This window comes from Salvelinus sp. IW2-2015, unplaced genomic scaffold (assembly GCF_002910315.2).
Source record: "Salvelinus sp. IW2-2015 unplaced genomic scaffold, ASM291031v2 Un_scaffold4826, whole genome shotgun sequence".
Lineage (NCBI taxonomy): Eukaryota > Metazoa > Chordata > Actinopteri > Salmoniformes > Salmonidae > Salvelinus > Salvelinus sp. IW2-2015.
In genome coordinates, this window is record NW_019946095.1 from 35,480 (window position 1) to 50,453 (window position 14,974).

The window sequence follows — 14,974 nt, forward strand, 5'->3', positions numbered from 1 at the left end:
CGTTGGTGGTAAGGCTGACCTGATGTTGTCTGCTCTGGTTGATTCTCAAAGCTGACAGAGGGAACTATGTTTTCTCTTCATAATTCACTGTTTCTCTGTGTTGTTTGGTTTTGTCCATTGAGCCTGTTGAGCCTGTTGAGCCTGTTGAGCTGGAGCCCCGTGTTCATGCTTCAGGCTTCTCTCAGCCACAGCAACAAACGTAGTGCCATTTGTAGGGAACAGGGTGCCATTTGGACGTAACCCGCTGTCCATGGTGACGTTCTGACTACGCCCGCACCACGCTGTCTCCTGCTTCAAACTATTGAAGAAGTGCAGTGCTGGATTTAAACCAGATTTCTTAAATGTACTCTAGTCATCCCCTGTCGTCCGACCTGCTAGTAGACAGAAGATGGAATGGATGGGTTCCCTCTAGTATCTTGTCAACATCATCAAAGGTGCAGCCTGTCTTCTATAACTTTTCTCCGTCACTTTAAACTCGACTGACTCTGAGATGGCCAAAACTGAAAGCAGGAGGGATATATATAAATATAGATGTAGCTATATAACTGTAGAGAGGCCAACCGCACAGGGAGATCAGATCACTATAAAGGTCATATACAGTATTATAGTCACACAGTTTTGGTCCCTTGCCCTGATCCATTGTGATTGAGGACTCTAGTTCTGAGCATTTCAAACATTTGATCTCACCGTCATTTGTTCATGGTGTATTTTTATGTTGGAAGTTTTATGGGTCCCTGAACTGATTTTATGTATAATACATTTGCAAAAATGTCTAAAAACCTGTTTTTGCTTTGTCATTATGGGGTTTTCTGTTGTGTATAGATGTATGTATAGAAAGAAATAGGGTGTTTATTTAATGCATTTTAGAATAAGGCTGTAATGTAATAAAATGTGAAAACGTGAAGGGTCTGAATACTTTTCCGAATGCACTGGTATGGTATAATACTAGTACTTTATTATTGTTAATATAATGTCCTGTTTCTGTGTATCTCTACTCAGAAAACAGCAGTGGATGGGAAACGACAAGAGATTATTGTCCTGGACTCCAAACGGAGCAATGCCATCAACATCGGGCTGACCGTCCTCCCCCTCCCCGCACCATCAAGACAGCCATCCTCAACTTTGACGAGTACGCTTTGAACAAGGAGGGGATCGAGGTAAGCTGCATGTGACATGGTATATTGAAATGATTGGGCTATTATGATTATATATTGTAGTCGTTATCGATGTGTATCTCTAGCAAAGTCACTGTAACCATTATCTCTTGAGTGTGAATCTGTGATGTCTAGTAATCTCAATGAAAGCATGTTGGAAAAACATGTGTCTGTGTATCTGTACAGTCAATACTGAAAACACTGCTTATTTCTGCCAAAGAAACAAGTTATTTACTTCAACTAAGTCCAAAAATAAACTTGGTTTCACTTAAAACCTGCACAAAAAAGACATATGTTTCCAATGTATTTCCACAACCAACTTTTCACTCCAAGAAATGTATGTTCTCAATGATTTGGGACTGGCTGTGGTCGGTGTGGACATGTCATGTGGTTTCTCAAGCTGGAAGCCTGGAATCTTAGCTTATCTCATATAATTAATTATTGGTACGTACCATTAAAGGTTAGCTACACATGCATATTTAACGATGCTTTTCTAACCATAATATAGACCTGTGGAGGACTTCAGATGGTGTAAATAATGATTCATGTTGCATCTCCTCAGTCTTATATAATCTGCTGTACTCTTCCATCGTTTCCATGGGAACATTCTTATTTAAAGGAGAGGAGCACTGTAATGTACTGCTCCACTTTCTACGTCTATTTCTCACAGACAGACAGCAGCAGAAAGGTAGAAATTCAGATGTCTGACAAGGTTGGAGGCCAAGGCAGGAATTATTATTTTTCCAATAGCAAATATGTTCGTTGATAATAAAAAATAACTGAAAATTAGAAACATTCCATCTCTCCCACCACTCATCTCTATCTCCATCCCTCCTTTCCTCTTCTCCTTCAACTCCCCCTTTCCTCTCCCATATCCACATCCAGCCTCCCTTTCTTCTCCTCCTTCAAAACCCTCCTTTCCTCTCCTCCTTCAACTCTGGTCCAGCCTCTCCAACCTAATCTGTGTGTGTGTGTGTGTGTGTGTGTGTGCGCGTGCGTGCGTGCGTGCGTGCGTGCGTGCGTGCGTGCGTGCGGTGTGTTGTGTGTGTGTGGTAACTGAGGGGTTGGTACAGCAGCAGACACATTTATGTCTCGTATTGTATGGATTCATGAAGTCGTCTTCTTGTCCTCCTTTCCTAGAAAATCCTGACGATGATCCCCACGGAGGAGGAGAAGCAGAGGATCCAGGATGCTCAGCTGGTGAACCCTGACGTCCCCCTGGGATCAGCAGAGCAGTTCCTCCTCACCCTGTCCTCCATCACGGAGCTGTCCGCCCGGCTGCAGCTCTGGGCCTTCAAGATGGACTACGAGGTCACGGAGAAGGTCAGAGCACCGCCACCTTTCTGTCATCACCGCACCAATTCCTATAAATGGAGTCATGCACTACCTCACACTTCCTACGTGTACATCATCATAATCGGCGGATTGTGCAATACAASAGAGAATTGTTGGATATGAATATGGATTGGCTTGTCGTAGTTCACATACCAAGGTGTCGTAGTTAAGGAAATAGYTGTTGATTTCCATATAGCACCTGACTCCTCTATGGTTGTTACTGATTGTCCGTTGTTGTTGAACATACGGCTTCAACAAAGAAKAACATGAATTATTCCTGGATGTTGTTTCTAGTTGCAGTCTTAAAGTAATAATCTCGTGACAGACMGTCACCATCTGTCCAGCACACACGCAGAGAATCATCTTACAGTAACTAGAGAAATACTCCCAAACAAATCACTTTAACATTTAACCTTCAAACAAATCTCTCTGACATTTAACCATCATAAAGTATTCTCAGCTGGTTCCTGTAATGACTAGCTTCAGTTTAAAAGGCTGTATTTGATGTGTGTGCCACTCTCTCCCTCCCTCTCTCATCTACTCCTTCATTCTGCTCTCTCCCGTCTACTGTTGTACGCAGGAAGTGCCGAGGAGCCTCTGCAGGACCTTAAGGACAGGATGGAGACCAACTGGAGAGAGAGAACAAGACGCTGCGTGTACATCACTGTCCACGCTGCTGGCTATAGGCAACTTCCTTAACGGATCCAACGACGGAGGAACATTACGAGAAGTATGCAGTGGACCATGGGGCTGGGAGGTGAGGAGAGAAGAAGATAGAGCGTACTCGACTCGCCCCTCTTGACTCTCTCTCGCACACCGTACATTTTCTCTCTACTACTCTCTCCCCCAGACCGAGAGAGAAGGAGTGAGAAGCAGAGAGAGAGCAGGAGAGAGAGCACAGAAGACCGAAGAGAAGAGAGAGAGGAGAGAGACTCGACGAGAGGGGGAGAAGAAGAGATTCCATTTCGAACCCCCAACTAATACAGCACGAAAGTCCTACAAACAACCGTCCTTGCTTCGCCCGCTCCTCGACTCCCAGCGGAGCAGTCCTCTCGGCACGTGCCCTCCCGGGACAAGCACGGAGCACCCCCGTCCATTGAAGAAACAGAAAGAGGCCACCACGCTCCTCTGCGATGTTCTCATAGCCTCCAATTTGACTTACTTCTATAACCCTCCCTTCCTCTTTCCCCACCTGAGTCTCTCAGTCTAGATCTCAGAGATTATTCTATCCTCTCTCCACCCCCCTTCTAACACCGATAGCCAACCGACCCCCGACAACACGCCCCCCCCCCCCCCCCCGCCAGCCTCTGTGATCCCCCCCCACCCACCCCCCAAAGCGTCCCCATCTACAGCAACCACACACCTCACATCCTACCTCCCCGACCCCACCCGCAAACCCCCCTCTCGCAATACTGTCGCTCTGCGATGACCAGCGACCGGGACCCCCAGTGACTGAGCAGATAGAGCATAGACGAGTAGCATGAGAGAGACGATGACGAGAAGAGCGAGAGAGGAGAGAAGAGGTCGGATAAGAAGTTAGAGACGAGAGACGCCCCTCATATTCACTACCCCCCCACGCCGACATTGAGTCATCTGCTATGCGGATACCATCTTCGAGAACACCTGAGATCTCCTGTCTTATCAAATTCTTAGACTGTCTTCATTCACCTTCTCTCCCGAGTGACAGAGAGATCCTCGTCGTCCGCTTATCGCTTTCGTCTCGAGATGACGGACAGATCTCTTACTCCCTCCTTACTCGATACGACCATCCTTGAGACGAGAGACCCTCGTGCCCCCTAAGAGCTACTCGCTAAGCACTCATGAAGAGGTCATATTTGTACTTGCAAAGGACAACAGTTGTCGCTTCATGCATGTGTGTGAATGTGATGAGAGTTAGGACAGATATGCGACTGTTGGTTGTTGAAATCTGTATCATCTCCTCATATAGCTGTCCGTCTGTCTGTCTGTGGCTACCAGAATCACTAGCTCGGAAATAGTACCCAAGATACAGTGTGCCATGTACAGTCTATCTCTAAGAGAGGTCCAGCAAAGAATGGACAGAGCCATGCGTCGCGGTCAAGGTCGAATGACACCCAACCTGCTGCTGTCGTGTCTCAGTCACTCTAATCTATCCGAGAAGACATTAAAGTATATAAGAGAGAGCATACATATAAGAGAAAAAGAGAAGAAGAGACAAGTTGCAGAAAATCTGATGGAATGCGAGAAACAAAGGTCAACTCTTACTGTCATATGTTTGTTACTGCTAAAAAGGCCCTCTGACTCACGTGGAGACTTGCGGTGCTCTTGGGAGCTCTGTGTCCGTCTGTCGTTCTGCGTCTGCGTGTGTGGACGGCTCTGGATGTCCGCTGTACTCTGATGGCCCTGAGTGCTTGGTGGTGTCTCATGACCTGAGCGGAATTTAGCGATACCTGCGAGAAGGCACATCATCATCTGCATATGGCGCGTACTGAGTTGCTTAAGTAGGATACACTATCGATCAGCTCATATCTAGAGTCCGCGCAAAGTGACCCACAAGCGTAAAAATGCCGGCGCTAGTGAGTAGAGAAACTAAGGATAGGAGTAGATAGAACGATCAAAGGAATCACAATGATAAGAGAAAGGGAGAGCGACGAGAAAGAGAGAACAAGAAAAACAACAAGAGAAAGAGCTCTCGAGAGAATAACAAGAGAGAAAAATAAGGAGATATCTAGAAGGAAGAGAAAACAAGAAGAGAAGTAGTATATAGCATCCAAGTGTAGTAACAAGAAAGAGTAGTATTAAAGAGAAGAGAAGTAGTGTGAAATTACTCAATTTGATGAAGAAGAGCATAACGTGAACATCAGTTAGCGTAAGAGAGACTAAACGACATAGGAGCGATCTGCAAAATCATGACTCTCAGTGTTGTATTCTTGTATAGATGACTAGTCCGCCTAGCGTAGATGATATACTAAGAAAAACTTAATTCCGTTCAACCACTCCTCCTCGACAAGTTGTAGTGAAACTGCCTCTTCGCAACACTATCGCTGTCAGCTCTGGTGCGAGACGTAGACCTGGCACGGGCCATCCCACTTCACTGCAGCCCTGCAAACGGCTCTCAAGCACTGCCTTTTCAATCTCATCTCCCTTGCTTCCTTGCTACTAGCGACCCTTGCGTCAGCGCACCCCTCGCTGGCTCCCAGACACACCGGGTCTGCAAAACCGCCATACCGGTTTATGCTCATTCAACTTCGTGTGGTGTGGGCTATTAGAATGAGAGACTACCACTGCGTATAGAAATAGCGAGGAAACATCCTATAACTCCGCTATAATTTCGTAGCGCTAACATATATGGCTTTTCCAATCTTAATTCATTGGACATGTCTGCTATGTCACCAAATATAGAGCAGTAGCACTCAATTCCCACTCACCATCACCACTCCGCCGCCTCCTCCGCGCTCCGTCCGCTCCTCTCGCGCGTGTCCGTCCGCCCGTCGTGTCGCTGCCTCGTCCGTCCCGCCTCCTCGCTCCGCTAGCGACGTGCGAATATAGCATGCCCGTAAGCGTAGCCAGCGAAATACCGATGTTGTGAGCGAGACGCAATATCCCGATGATCCCATGCAATACATGTAGATCTGGCATCACATGCAAGATTTCACGTTCCGGCGACGTATAAACCCAGAGCCTTACGGAGCTATAATTTAAAGCGTAACATGGCTGCCATGCACTTTTAACTAAATACTGTTAGTCCCAAAACTCAAACCGACTACTTTATTGAGTCACTCGAGCAACAAAACAATGATGACTCAAGGACCACCCGAAACACCCCCACCCCCCAACAAGAGAAAACATCCCAGTGCAACGAAAGAACCCCTCAGTACCACTCCAGCCACGGTCTTTGTTCATAAACTATTAGCTCATATCTAGTGTAACGCTATAGGCAGTTCCAACCTTACTAGACTCTATCTATCGGCGCTACTTGTAGACTCGACCGCTTCTTATGAACCAGTACATCACATACAGTGAAGTAAAAACCTAACCATCTGTATTGAACCTGCGTATTTCTTCCCTTTGTGATGGTGATCGCCATCTTGGTACATTATAAACAAACAGAGCTGGTAAGCTGACCTGGTCAGCAGATGAGGGCTTTCCATATCCATAAATGGAGAACCCCCTTCATGGAAACTCTTATGTTTTTTTTACTTTTTTATTATGTTTATTGTTTATCCTTTAGTAGACACTTACCTTTTATAGACCAGACCTCCTGTCCAAATCTAAGTTACCCAACTATGACCTTATAAATTCAAAAGGACAAAAAACGCTCTGGCTAGATTCGAGATGTCTGATCAGCCATTTCAGGGACTCAGACTCTCCCAGTAAGACCTCCATTTCGGTTTTATTCTTATAGTAATTTACACTTTTTGTCTCCATGTTCTACTATGTTCCAGTGTGCATACCTCCACCCCAAGCATTAGGTTTCTAATACACGTTAAACCCTAGTGGCTTGTCACTATCGGGCTCGAATCGCTATTACATGTAATACCTCTCTAAACCCTTTGAAGTCGCGGTCCTCGGTTTAAGAGTTGTACCTACCCCTACCGCTCCGATGCCTCTTCTAGTGCTGTCACCTCCCTTGGGGTCATATCGCGCTTAAGTTTGCCCTAACCCCTAGCCCTCATAGTCCATATCCCTACTGATGCGTGATGGTGTAACATGTACACCCACGGATCTGAATTAATAGTGGTGATCCCTTTAAACCTCCTCCATTCTCTTAGGGCTAGTGGCTTATATCCTAGCCCCCCGCGTTCTATGTTTAACAGAGTGTTATCGGACCGAGTTCCTCGCTGTCACTTGTCTGCTAAAGAATCCTATACAAAACTCCCACGCTCGGTGTTGCGGCATGTTTGCCATACCTGTTGTCAGCTTGCTTGTGTGAGAGTTCTGCGAACAGCCAGGGTCCTGGTTTCAGTGTAGACGCTACCCGCATTCCTCCCTCTAAATCTGAATCTGTGGACTTTGCAGTGAACAGAACTTCCATAGCCTACCTATCTCTCTCTCTCTCTCTCCCACACACACACAGCGGCAAACCGCCCCATTCACCTGGCTGCAACATAACGGTTACACACTATATAGTTAATCTCTTAACATTCTGCCACCTATAGCTCTCTCAGACGTGCGCACTTCGACCCAGCTCCCAATGAAACAACCCCTATGACGCCAAAGAAATGGACACGACGCTAGCCCATAAAGACATCGTTAGGATACTATCACTCAAAGATCCCGTTCGCAAGCTGGAGATAACGCTCTGCGCACCAAATACATGATACGTGTATTTTAACGAGATCCTGATGCGTCCTCTTCTCCAATCTAGGAACAATAATTACTACGGTTACGCATGGACAGATTGAATCTCAAATCACATACTTGAAAGATAGCCATGTCTACCAATCGTGAGAACACTAGTTATCTCAGACCTAATGATCATTAGCGAACTTGTATATACGATGATAGTCGTCTTAATCACGATAGCACGACCTATCCATTAAGAGTCTATAACTACCATCGTTGATTAAATAGCTGCAACACATTCAGAGCAGTAAAGCCTACTCAGCACGCTCAATACGGCATCTGTCTAAACCACTAACTGATAGGAGATAACGGATTCGTATCATAATAACTACCATGTGAAATACCATAGTCGTATAGCAGACAAGGCTGCATCACCAATCAGCACATACCAGTATACCGAATCGGATAATTAGAAACCTAACGGTGCTGTTATTCATCTAACCCATCTTCATACTAGATCTAGTCTAACTACTACTGTAGCTGATCATCTAAACACACTTCAATACCTAGTCTGATAACTACTACTGTAGCGGATCACTAACCACACTGTCAATACCTAGTCGTGTAATATCTACTAGCTGATTCATCTACAACACTATACCTTTGCATATACCCATCTGGCCATAACCGCACTACAATATGAGCATCCTGACATCACAATGATGAACGGCGAGAAGTCACCTGCCTCCAACCGACCTTACACTAACAGTAAAACCGCGGTCAGCCTGAGGTATGCCGCTCGATCAACACACTTCAAAGCTCATATCCTGAACACAACCTACGTGACGTAGCGTAGATCGCATCGCTTACCTACGAGCCACACAAAACCATGTACATAACTAAGGTCCCGATAAATCACTAACTGTACCAGCAGGAAGATTCAGCGAAAACAAACACACATGATCGAGATACATGAGAAATAAACGACTATGCATGTAGTCAGCAATGCATATCGTGTGAAGTGTTACGACTTGACTTCAACACTAAGCTAATCTGCAATAGACCACTACTTCGTTAGCTGAGTTCACGAACACCAACGGCAATCACCCTCCACTCATATAGACGTACTACTAGACCGGAGTTCATATTCCTCTCAAACACCAACTTGTCAAAACAGGTGGTCTCACTACACGTCACAACTCTAGCTTGGTATCAACGCCAACTAAAATACCGCTAGTAGCAGAGCCTAGAGGGTCTCTAAGTAACTTACCTCAGCTTGGAACCCTAAGGGCATGCTAAAAGCACTACCTAACACACAAGAACTTAGTGCTGTATAACTACTACTATTAACTAGACGGACAGACATAGACCAGTCGAGCATTCATGAGCGCCGTAGCTGGCAAAGCACCACGTACTGGATAGATTTATATGAACAAACAAACCTCTCTTATAGACCTTAGAGTCTGCACATACTAGCCCTCCCCTCTAGCGTCGAACTCTACATCGAACCATCACTTTGATATATCCGATGTTCGGATTACCATCGTCATCTACGCTCACTCGTGAGTTCGCATATCGACCTCCTGCTCCAAGACTACGTTGAAACGACATCCGTGAGTAGTCGCCAACACAACGCCAATACGAAGAACACGACGAGAGTCAAATGCTACACCTGCAAGTTATCTCGCAAACGACGATGTACCGCTCGGGGCAATCTCAACGATGTCAAGCCTGTCTCAACCTGATCCTAGTCTGTCATCATTGAACTATAAACTTACTCCGTAGGCCTGTTGATACTTGATCACTTCTCTAAACAGCGGATCGTGTCCTCCTAATATCGCTATCGTCTCCAGTCTCTTCGAGCTAAGCGTTAGCTTATCCTTGAGTGTTCTTCTTCCAGGTCTTTCTCGCCATGGTTCATCATAGTACTTCTCAAACACTATCTACGTTCTCCTAGTTTCATATACTTGTCCTAGTCTCACCACTGGACTACTGTAGCTGGATCATCCTAATATACGTCATTCCCAGCTGCATTCTCCTGTACCTGATGTCTAGAGTACATTCTACCTACACGTAGTCTGGCTCACTCGAAGGTCTATCAATTCATGTATCTTACTTGCCAGCAATACTCTTCAGTGTGATTCCTCAAATGTCTCTACTAGCCTCTGTTTAGCTTGTGTCATTCTCTCATCGTTATACATCACCGTAGTCCGTCATTGTCTATCTCACACGTGTCTACGTCTATCGTAGGTACTATCTGCCACAGCTCGTTCTCCTGCTGATTAGCCTAATATCTATCACTTCCCAAGTACCTATCTCAGCATTAAGCTGACTACCTAGCTGTAGTCCACTCTATACTCACACTAGTGATTTATGTCGTGCTTTCTCAGTCATATCTCTCAGTCCTTCTCTTATGCTTTCTCTCTAGTGTTCTTAATGTCCTTCTACTACTGCCCAGCAGTGCATCTCATCCATGTAACTTACTCCCTTGTCTTTCCGAGTGTCCCTTTTCAGATTATTACTCTCTACAGTCATGAAACTACTACTAGAGTTCTGCGTATACACTCCTTAAGACATCATGCTCTTTCTGATTATCTACTCTCATCCATGTCTGTCTCAATTGTTACATCTTGCTTCTAGCTCCAGTCTGTGACATCTTATGTCGTTCTCACTAGTCATTCTTCTAAGTAGTTCTCACTCTAGTCTTCTCCTGTTGTTCTTATGTCTTCTTCCAGTCCTTCTCATGTCTCTCGTTTCTTATGTCTTCATCTTATCCTGTAGTCCTTCTCTTGTCTTCTCCTAGTCTTCTTCCATCTGCCTTGTCTCTTCACCTGAGACTCTCTCAATTTCTCTTTGGAATCACTTCTCTCTTAGTCCTGCATTCAACTCAGCGATTATTCATAGTTACCGATGACGGCTGCTACCACATCTCCTAAACCAACAGTGGAACTAGCTGGTCATCCCCAAGAAACAATACCCACATTCAAGTTTCTTCCAAATTGACATAACTAGCATACCGTTACTGCACGACTTATGATACCAAGGTACAGTGATGATTCACTCAACAACATATATTTCAGCATTGAATTTTCCCAAAGTATTCAAGTATGTATCATATCTCTCCAAAACAGCGCAGGACTGATCCCTTCGTCCCCATACTTTTCCTGGCGTCCTCCTTCCATCATGCCTCACCCTACTCAGTCAGCCTCTGCGTCACTCATCCCCTACACCATCACCATCCCGTCTCCAATCTATCCCTCTTCTCCTATCGCTCTGCTTCAACTCTAGCTACTGTAGCTCGACTCCAACACTCCACCTGCTACCTACCTACACCCCCCCATTGCCTCCTCGTTCCCTCTTACTTCACCTCTTCCCTTCTCTCTTACCTGCCCCCTCCTCCTGCGTCCTTCTCTCCCCTGCTCCCTCCTCCCTGTGTGAATGTACGAAGTAACTCCCTCCAGCCCAGAGGGGCCTGCAGCCTGCTGTAGGAGGGAGATGGAGCAGCACGCCAGGGCCTGTTGTCCTTGGTAGGGTTCACCTCCAGTTCAAGAGCACCCTAATTCAATCACTGTGTGAAATATTCCAACCTTTGGATGTCCCTGCAGGAGAAATAACTATCCCCACAGCGTGATCACGCTGCTCTCACAGGGAGGAGGGGGGCACAGTTGMGTGGTCGTCGTACCCAYTGGTGAATTAGTGGACCGTACAAAAGACAAGACGTGTGTTAATGGTCAACCACCGTTTTTAGATAACCTCATTTACAGAATAGAACATTCCTCATTCTTCTTTTTGTCAGAGGTCATATTTCTGCTCTTTCTGTTTGACTATGACGCCTCCAGCACATCTCATAGCATCTCCTTTTCTGTCTTCCTCTTCATTTCATCTTCTTCCCTTTCCTCTGTAGAGTGAGGATGAAGAGGATGGTGAGGTATGGGTGTGTGTGTGAAAGTGTGAACAGGTGCATGTGTGTGTGGAATTTTTTCCTGTGTTAGTAATGTCTCTAACCTTGAACCAAAGGSCAGAATTCTTCATCACGATCAAGTTGACATATTCTTCTCTGGTTGTGTYTCCGCTGTATTTCTTGCTGTGATTTTTAATGCAGCCACCTGTACAACCAACATTACTGCCAAATCCTTGTTGTTATTGATTCCTACTAGAATGTAACTCTACTAACGGCATCATTTAAAAAAACATCTACTGGATGTAGTATTTATAGTCTTTACAGTATTTACTGAATGGATTGACAACCTGCTGATTTCTTCCCTGTGATGGTGATACGCCATCTTGGTTACATTAAAGTAGAACAAAACAGAGCTGTGTTAAGCTCGATCCTCGTCAGCAGATGAGGCTTCATCCCAAATGGAACCCTATTCCTTTTATAGTGCACTATTTTAGACCAGAGCTCTGGTCAAATGAAGTTACACTAATACATATATAAGGAATAGGTGGCATGTAGCACTCAACTCTCATTGATAAGACCTCATTTTTTTTAAGAGATGATTCTCTGTTCTCATGAGTCTACTCCCCAGGATAGCTTTATCATGAAGGCTTTGTCTGTGGATTCTGACGCCCCCGGGGTCTGTTAGAGTTGGCCTACCCTGTTCCCTTGTTTCTGTGGATTCTGACCCCCGGGGTTCTGGTTTAGAGTTTGCGGCCTACCCTGCTTCCCTTGTCTGTGCGATTCTGACCCCCGGGGTCTGCTTAGAGTTTGGCCTACCCTGCTTCCCTTGTCTCGTGATTCTGACCCCCGGGGTCTGTCTGAGTATTGGCCTACCCTGCTTCCCTTGTCTGATGACTGCAGTGAACAGAACTTCCATAGCCTACCTATCTCTCTCTCTCTCTCTCTCTCACACACACACACGCACGCACACTATTTATCTATTTCCCTAACCATGAACCTAACCCTTACCTAACATCAAACCCCCTAATTCTAATTCTAACCCTTAAATCCTTGTCTGATATGTATTCGTTTTACAATCCTTGTGAATTCTTCTACCTAGTCTGATAAAACTACTACTGTAGCTGGATCATTCTAAACAAGCCTGTCAATACCTAGTTGATAACTACTTACTGTAGCTGCGCATCATACTAAAACACACTGTCAGTACCTAGTCTGATAACTACTACTGTAGCTGGATCATCCTAAACACCCACTGTTCAATACCTAGTTGATAAACTTTACTACTGTAGCTGCGATCATCTAAACACACTGTCACATACCTAATTCAATTACCTAGTCTGATAAAACTACTACTGTAGCCTGCGATACACCTCTAAACACCACTGTCAATACCTATGTCTGATAACTACTTACTGTAGCTGGATTCATCTAAACACCTACTGTCAGTACCTAGTCTGATAACTACACTGTAGCCTGGATCATCTAGAACACACTGTCAATACCTTAGTCTGAAAAACTAACTACTGTTAGCCCTGGATCATCTAAAACACACTGTCAATACCTAGTCTGATAGACTACTACTGTAGCTGCGATCATCTAAACACATTCAATACCTGTCTGATAACTAACACTGTAGGCTGGATCATCTACACCACACTGGTCCAATACCTAGCTGAGTAACTATACTGTAGCTGGATCATCTAACCACACTGTCAATACCTAGTCTGATACACTACGTACTGTACTGGATTCATCTAAACACACTGTCCAGTACCTAGTCTGATAACGACTACTTAGCTGATCATCTAAACACACTGTCAAATACCTAAGTCTATAACTACTACTGGTAGCTGGATCATCTAAACACACTGTAGTACCTAGTCTGAAACTACTACCTGTAGTGGTATCCATCTAAAACACACTGTCCAGTTACCTTAGTCTGAAACTACTACTGTAGCTGGATTCAACTAAACCCACGTCGAGTACCTAGTCTGATAACTCACTGTAGCTGACATCAAAACACACTGTCCAATACCTAGTCTGATAACTACTACTGTAGCTGGATTATCTAAACACACTTCCAGTAACCTAGGCTGATAACTACTACTGTAGCTGGATCAATCGTAAACACCACTTCCAAATACCTAGTCTGATAACTACTACTGTAGCTGGATCATCTAAACACGACTGTCAATACCTCAGGTCTGATAAACTACTACTGTAGCCTGGATCATCTAACCACACTGTCAATAACCAGTCTGATAACTACTACTGTAGCTGGATTCATCTAAACCACACCTGTCAATACCTAGCTCTGATAACTACTACTGTAGCACTGGATGCCATCTAACACACTTCAAGTACCTAGTCTTATAACTACTACTGTAGCGGATCATCTAAACACACTGTCAATACCTAGTCTGATAACTACTACTTGTAGCTGATCATCTACAACACACTGTCAATACCTAGTCTGAACACTACTACTGTAGCTGGGATTCATCTAAACACACTGTCAATACCCTAGTCTGATAACTACTACTGTACTGGATCATCTAAACAACTGTCAATACCAGTCTGATAACTCACTACTTGTAGCTGGATCACTAAACACCACTGTCCAGTACCTATCTGATAACACTACTGGTAGCTGGATCATCTAAAACACACTGTCAATACCTCAGTCTGATAACTTACTACTGTATAGCTGGATCATCAAAACCACACTGTCATACCTAGTCTGATAACCTCACTACTGTAGCTGGATCATCTAAACCACACTTGTCAATACCAGCGTGTAACTACTTACTGTAAGCTGGATCATCTAAACACACTGTCAATACCTATCTGATAACTACTACTGTAGCTGGACTTCATCTAAACACCACTGTCAAAGACCTAGTCTGATAACTACTACTTTAGCTGCCGATATCTAACCCACACTGTCAATACCTAGTCTGATAACACTACTAGTAGACTGGGATCATTCTAAAACACGCACTGTCAATCAACCTAGTCTGATAAACTACTACTGTAGCGGATCATCTAAAACACACTGTCAGTAAACCTAGATCGATAACTAACTACTGTAGCTGGATCATCTAAACACACTGTCAATACCTAGTCTGATAACTCACTACTGTAGCTGGATCATCTAAACACACTGTTCAGCTTAACCTAGTCATGATAACTACTACTGTAAGCTGGATCATCTAACCACACTGTCAATACCCTAATCTGCATCCCAAAGAAACACTCTTATTCCCGGATACCAAGTGCACTAGAATAGAGTGCCTTTTGATCAACCGTTCTAGTATTC

General features: G+C 44.6%; 1 protein-coding gene and 1 long non-coding RNA gene across 2 annotated transcripts in view; one reads left to right on the plus strand and one right to left on the minus strand.

The window, feature by feature from the left end:
* Positions 1-12,340, plus strand: part of LOC112077686 (FH1/FH2 domain-containing protein 3-like) — a 27,129-nt gene extending 14,789 nt beyond the window's left edge. The window contains 5 exon segments of the mRNA XM_024144164.2: positions 2,295-2,477; positions 2,661-2,669; positions 3,081-3,152; positions 3,154-3,246; positions 12,284-12,340. Coding sequence (XP_023999932.2) covers positions 2,295-2,477; positions 2,661-2,669; positions 3,081-3,152; positions 3,154-3,246; positions 12,284-12,340 — 414 coding nt within the window.
* A 998-nt stretch (positions 12,341-13,338) lies between these two features.
* On the minus strand, positions 13,339-14,124 carry LOC139026455 (uncharacterized). Its single transcript, XR_011478240.1, has 4 exons — positions 14,062-14,124; positions 13,790-13,842; positions 13,691-13,732; positions 13,339-13,374 (listed from the first exon to the last, which is right to left on the minus strand). It is a non-coding gene; the product is annotated as an uncharacterized lncRNA (long non-coding RNA).
* Positions 14,125-14,974: the final 850 nt, after the last annotated feature.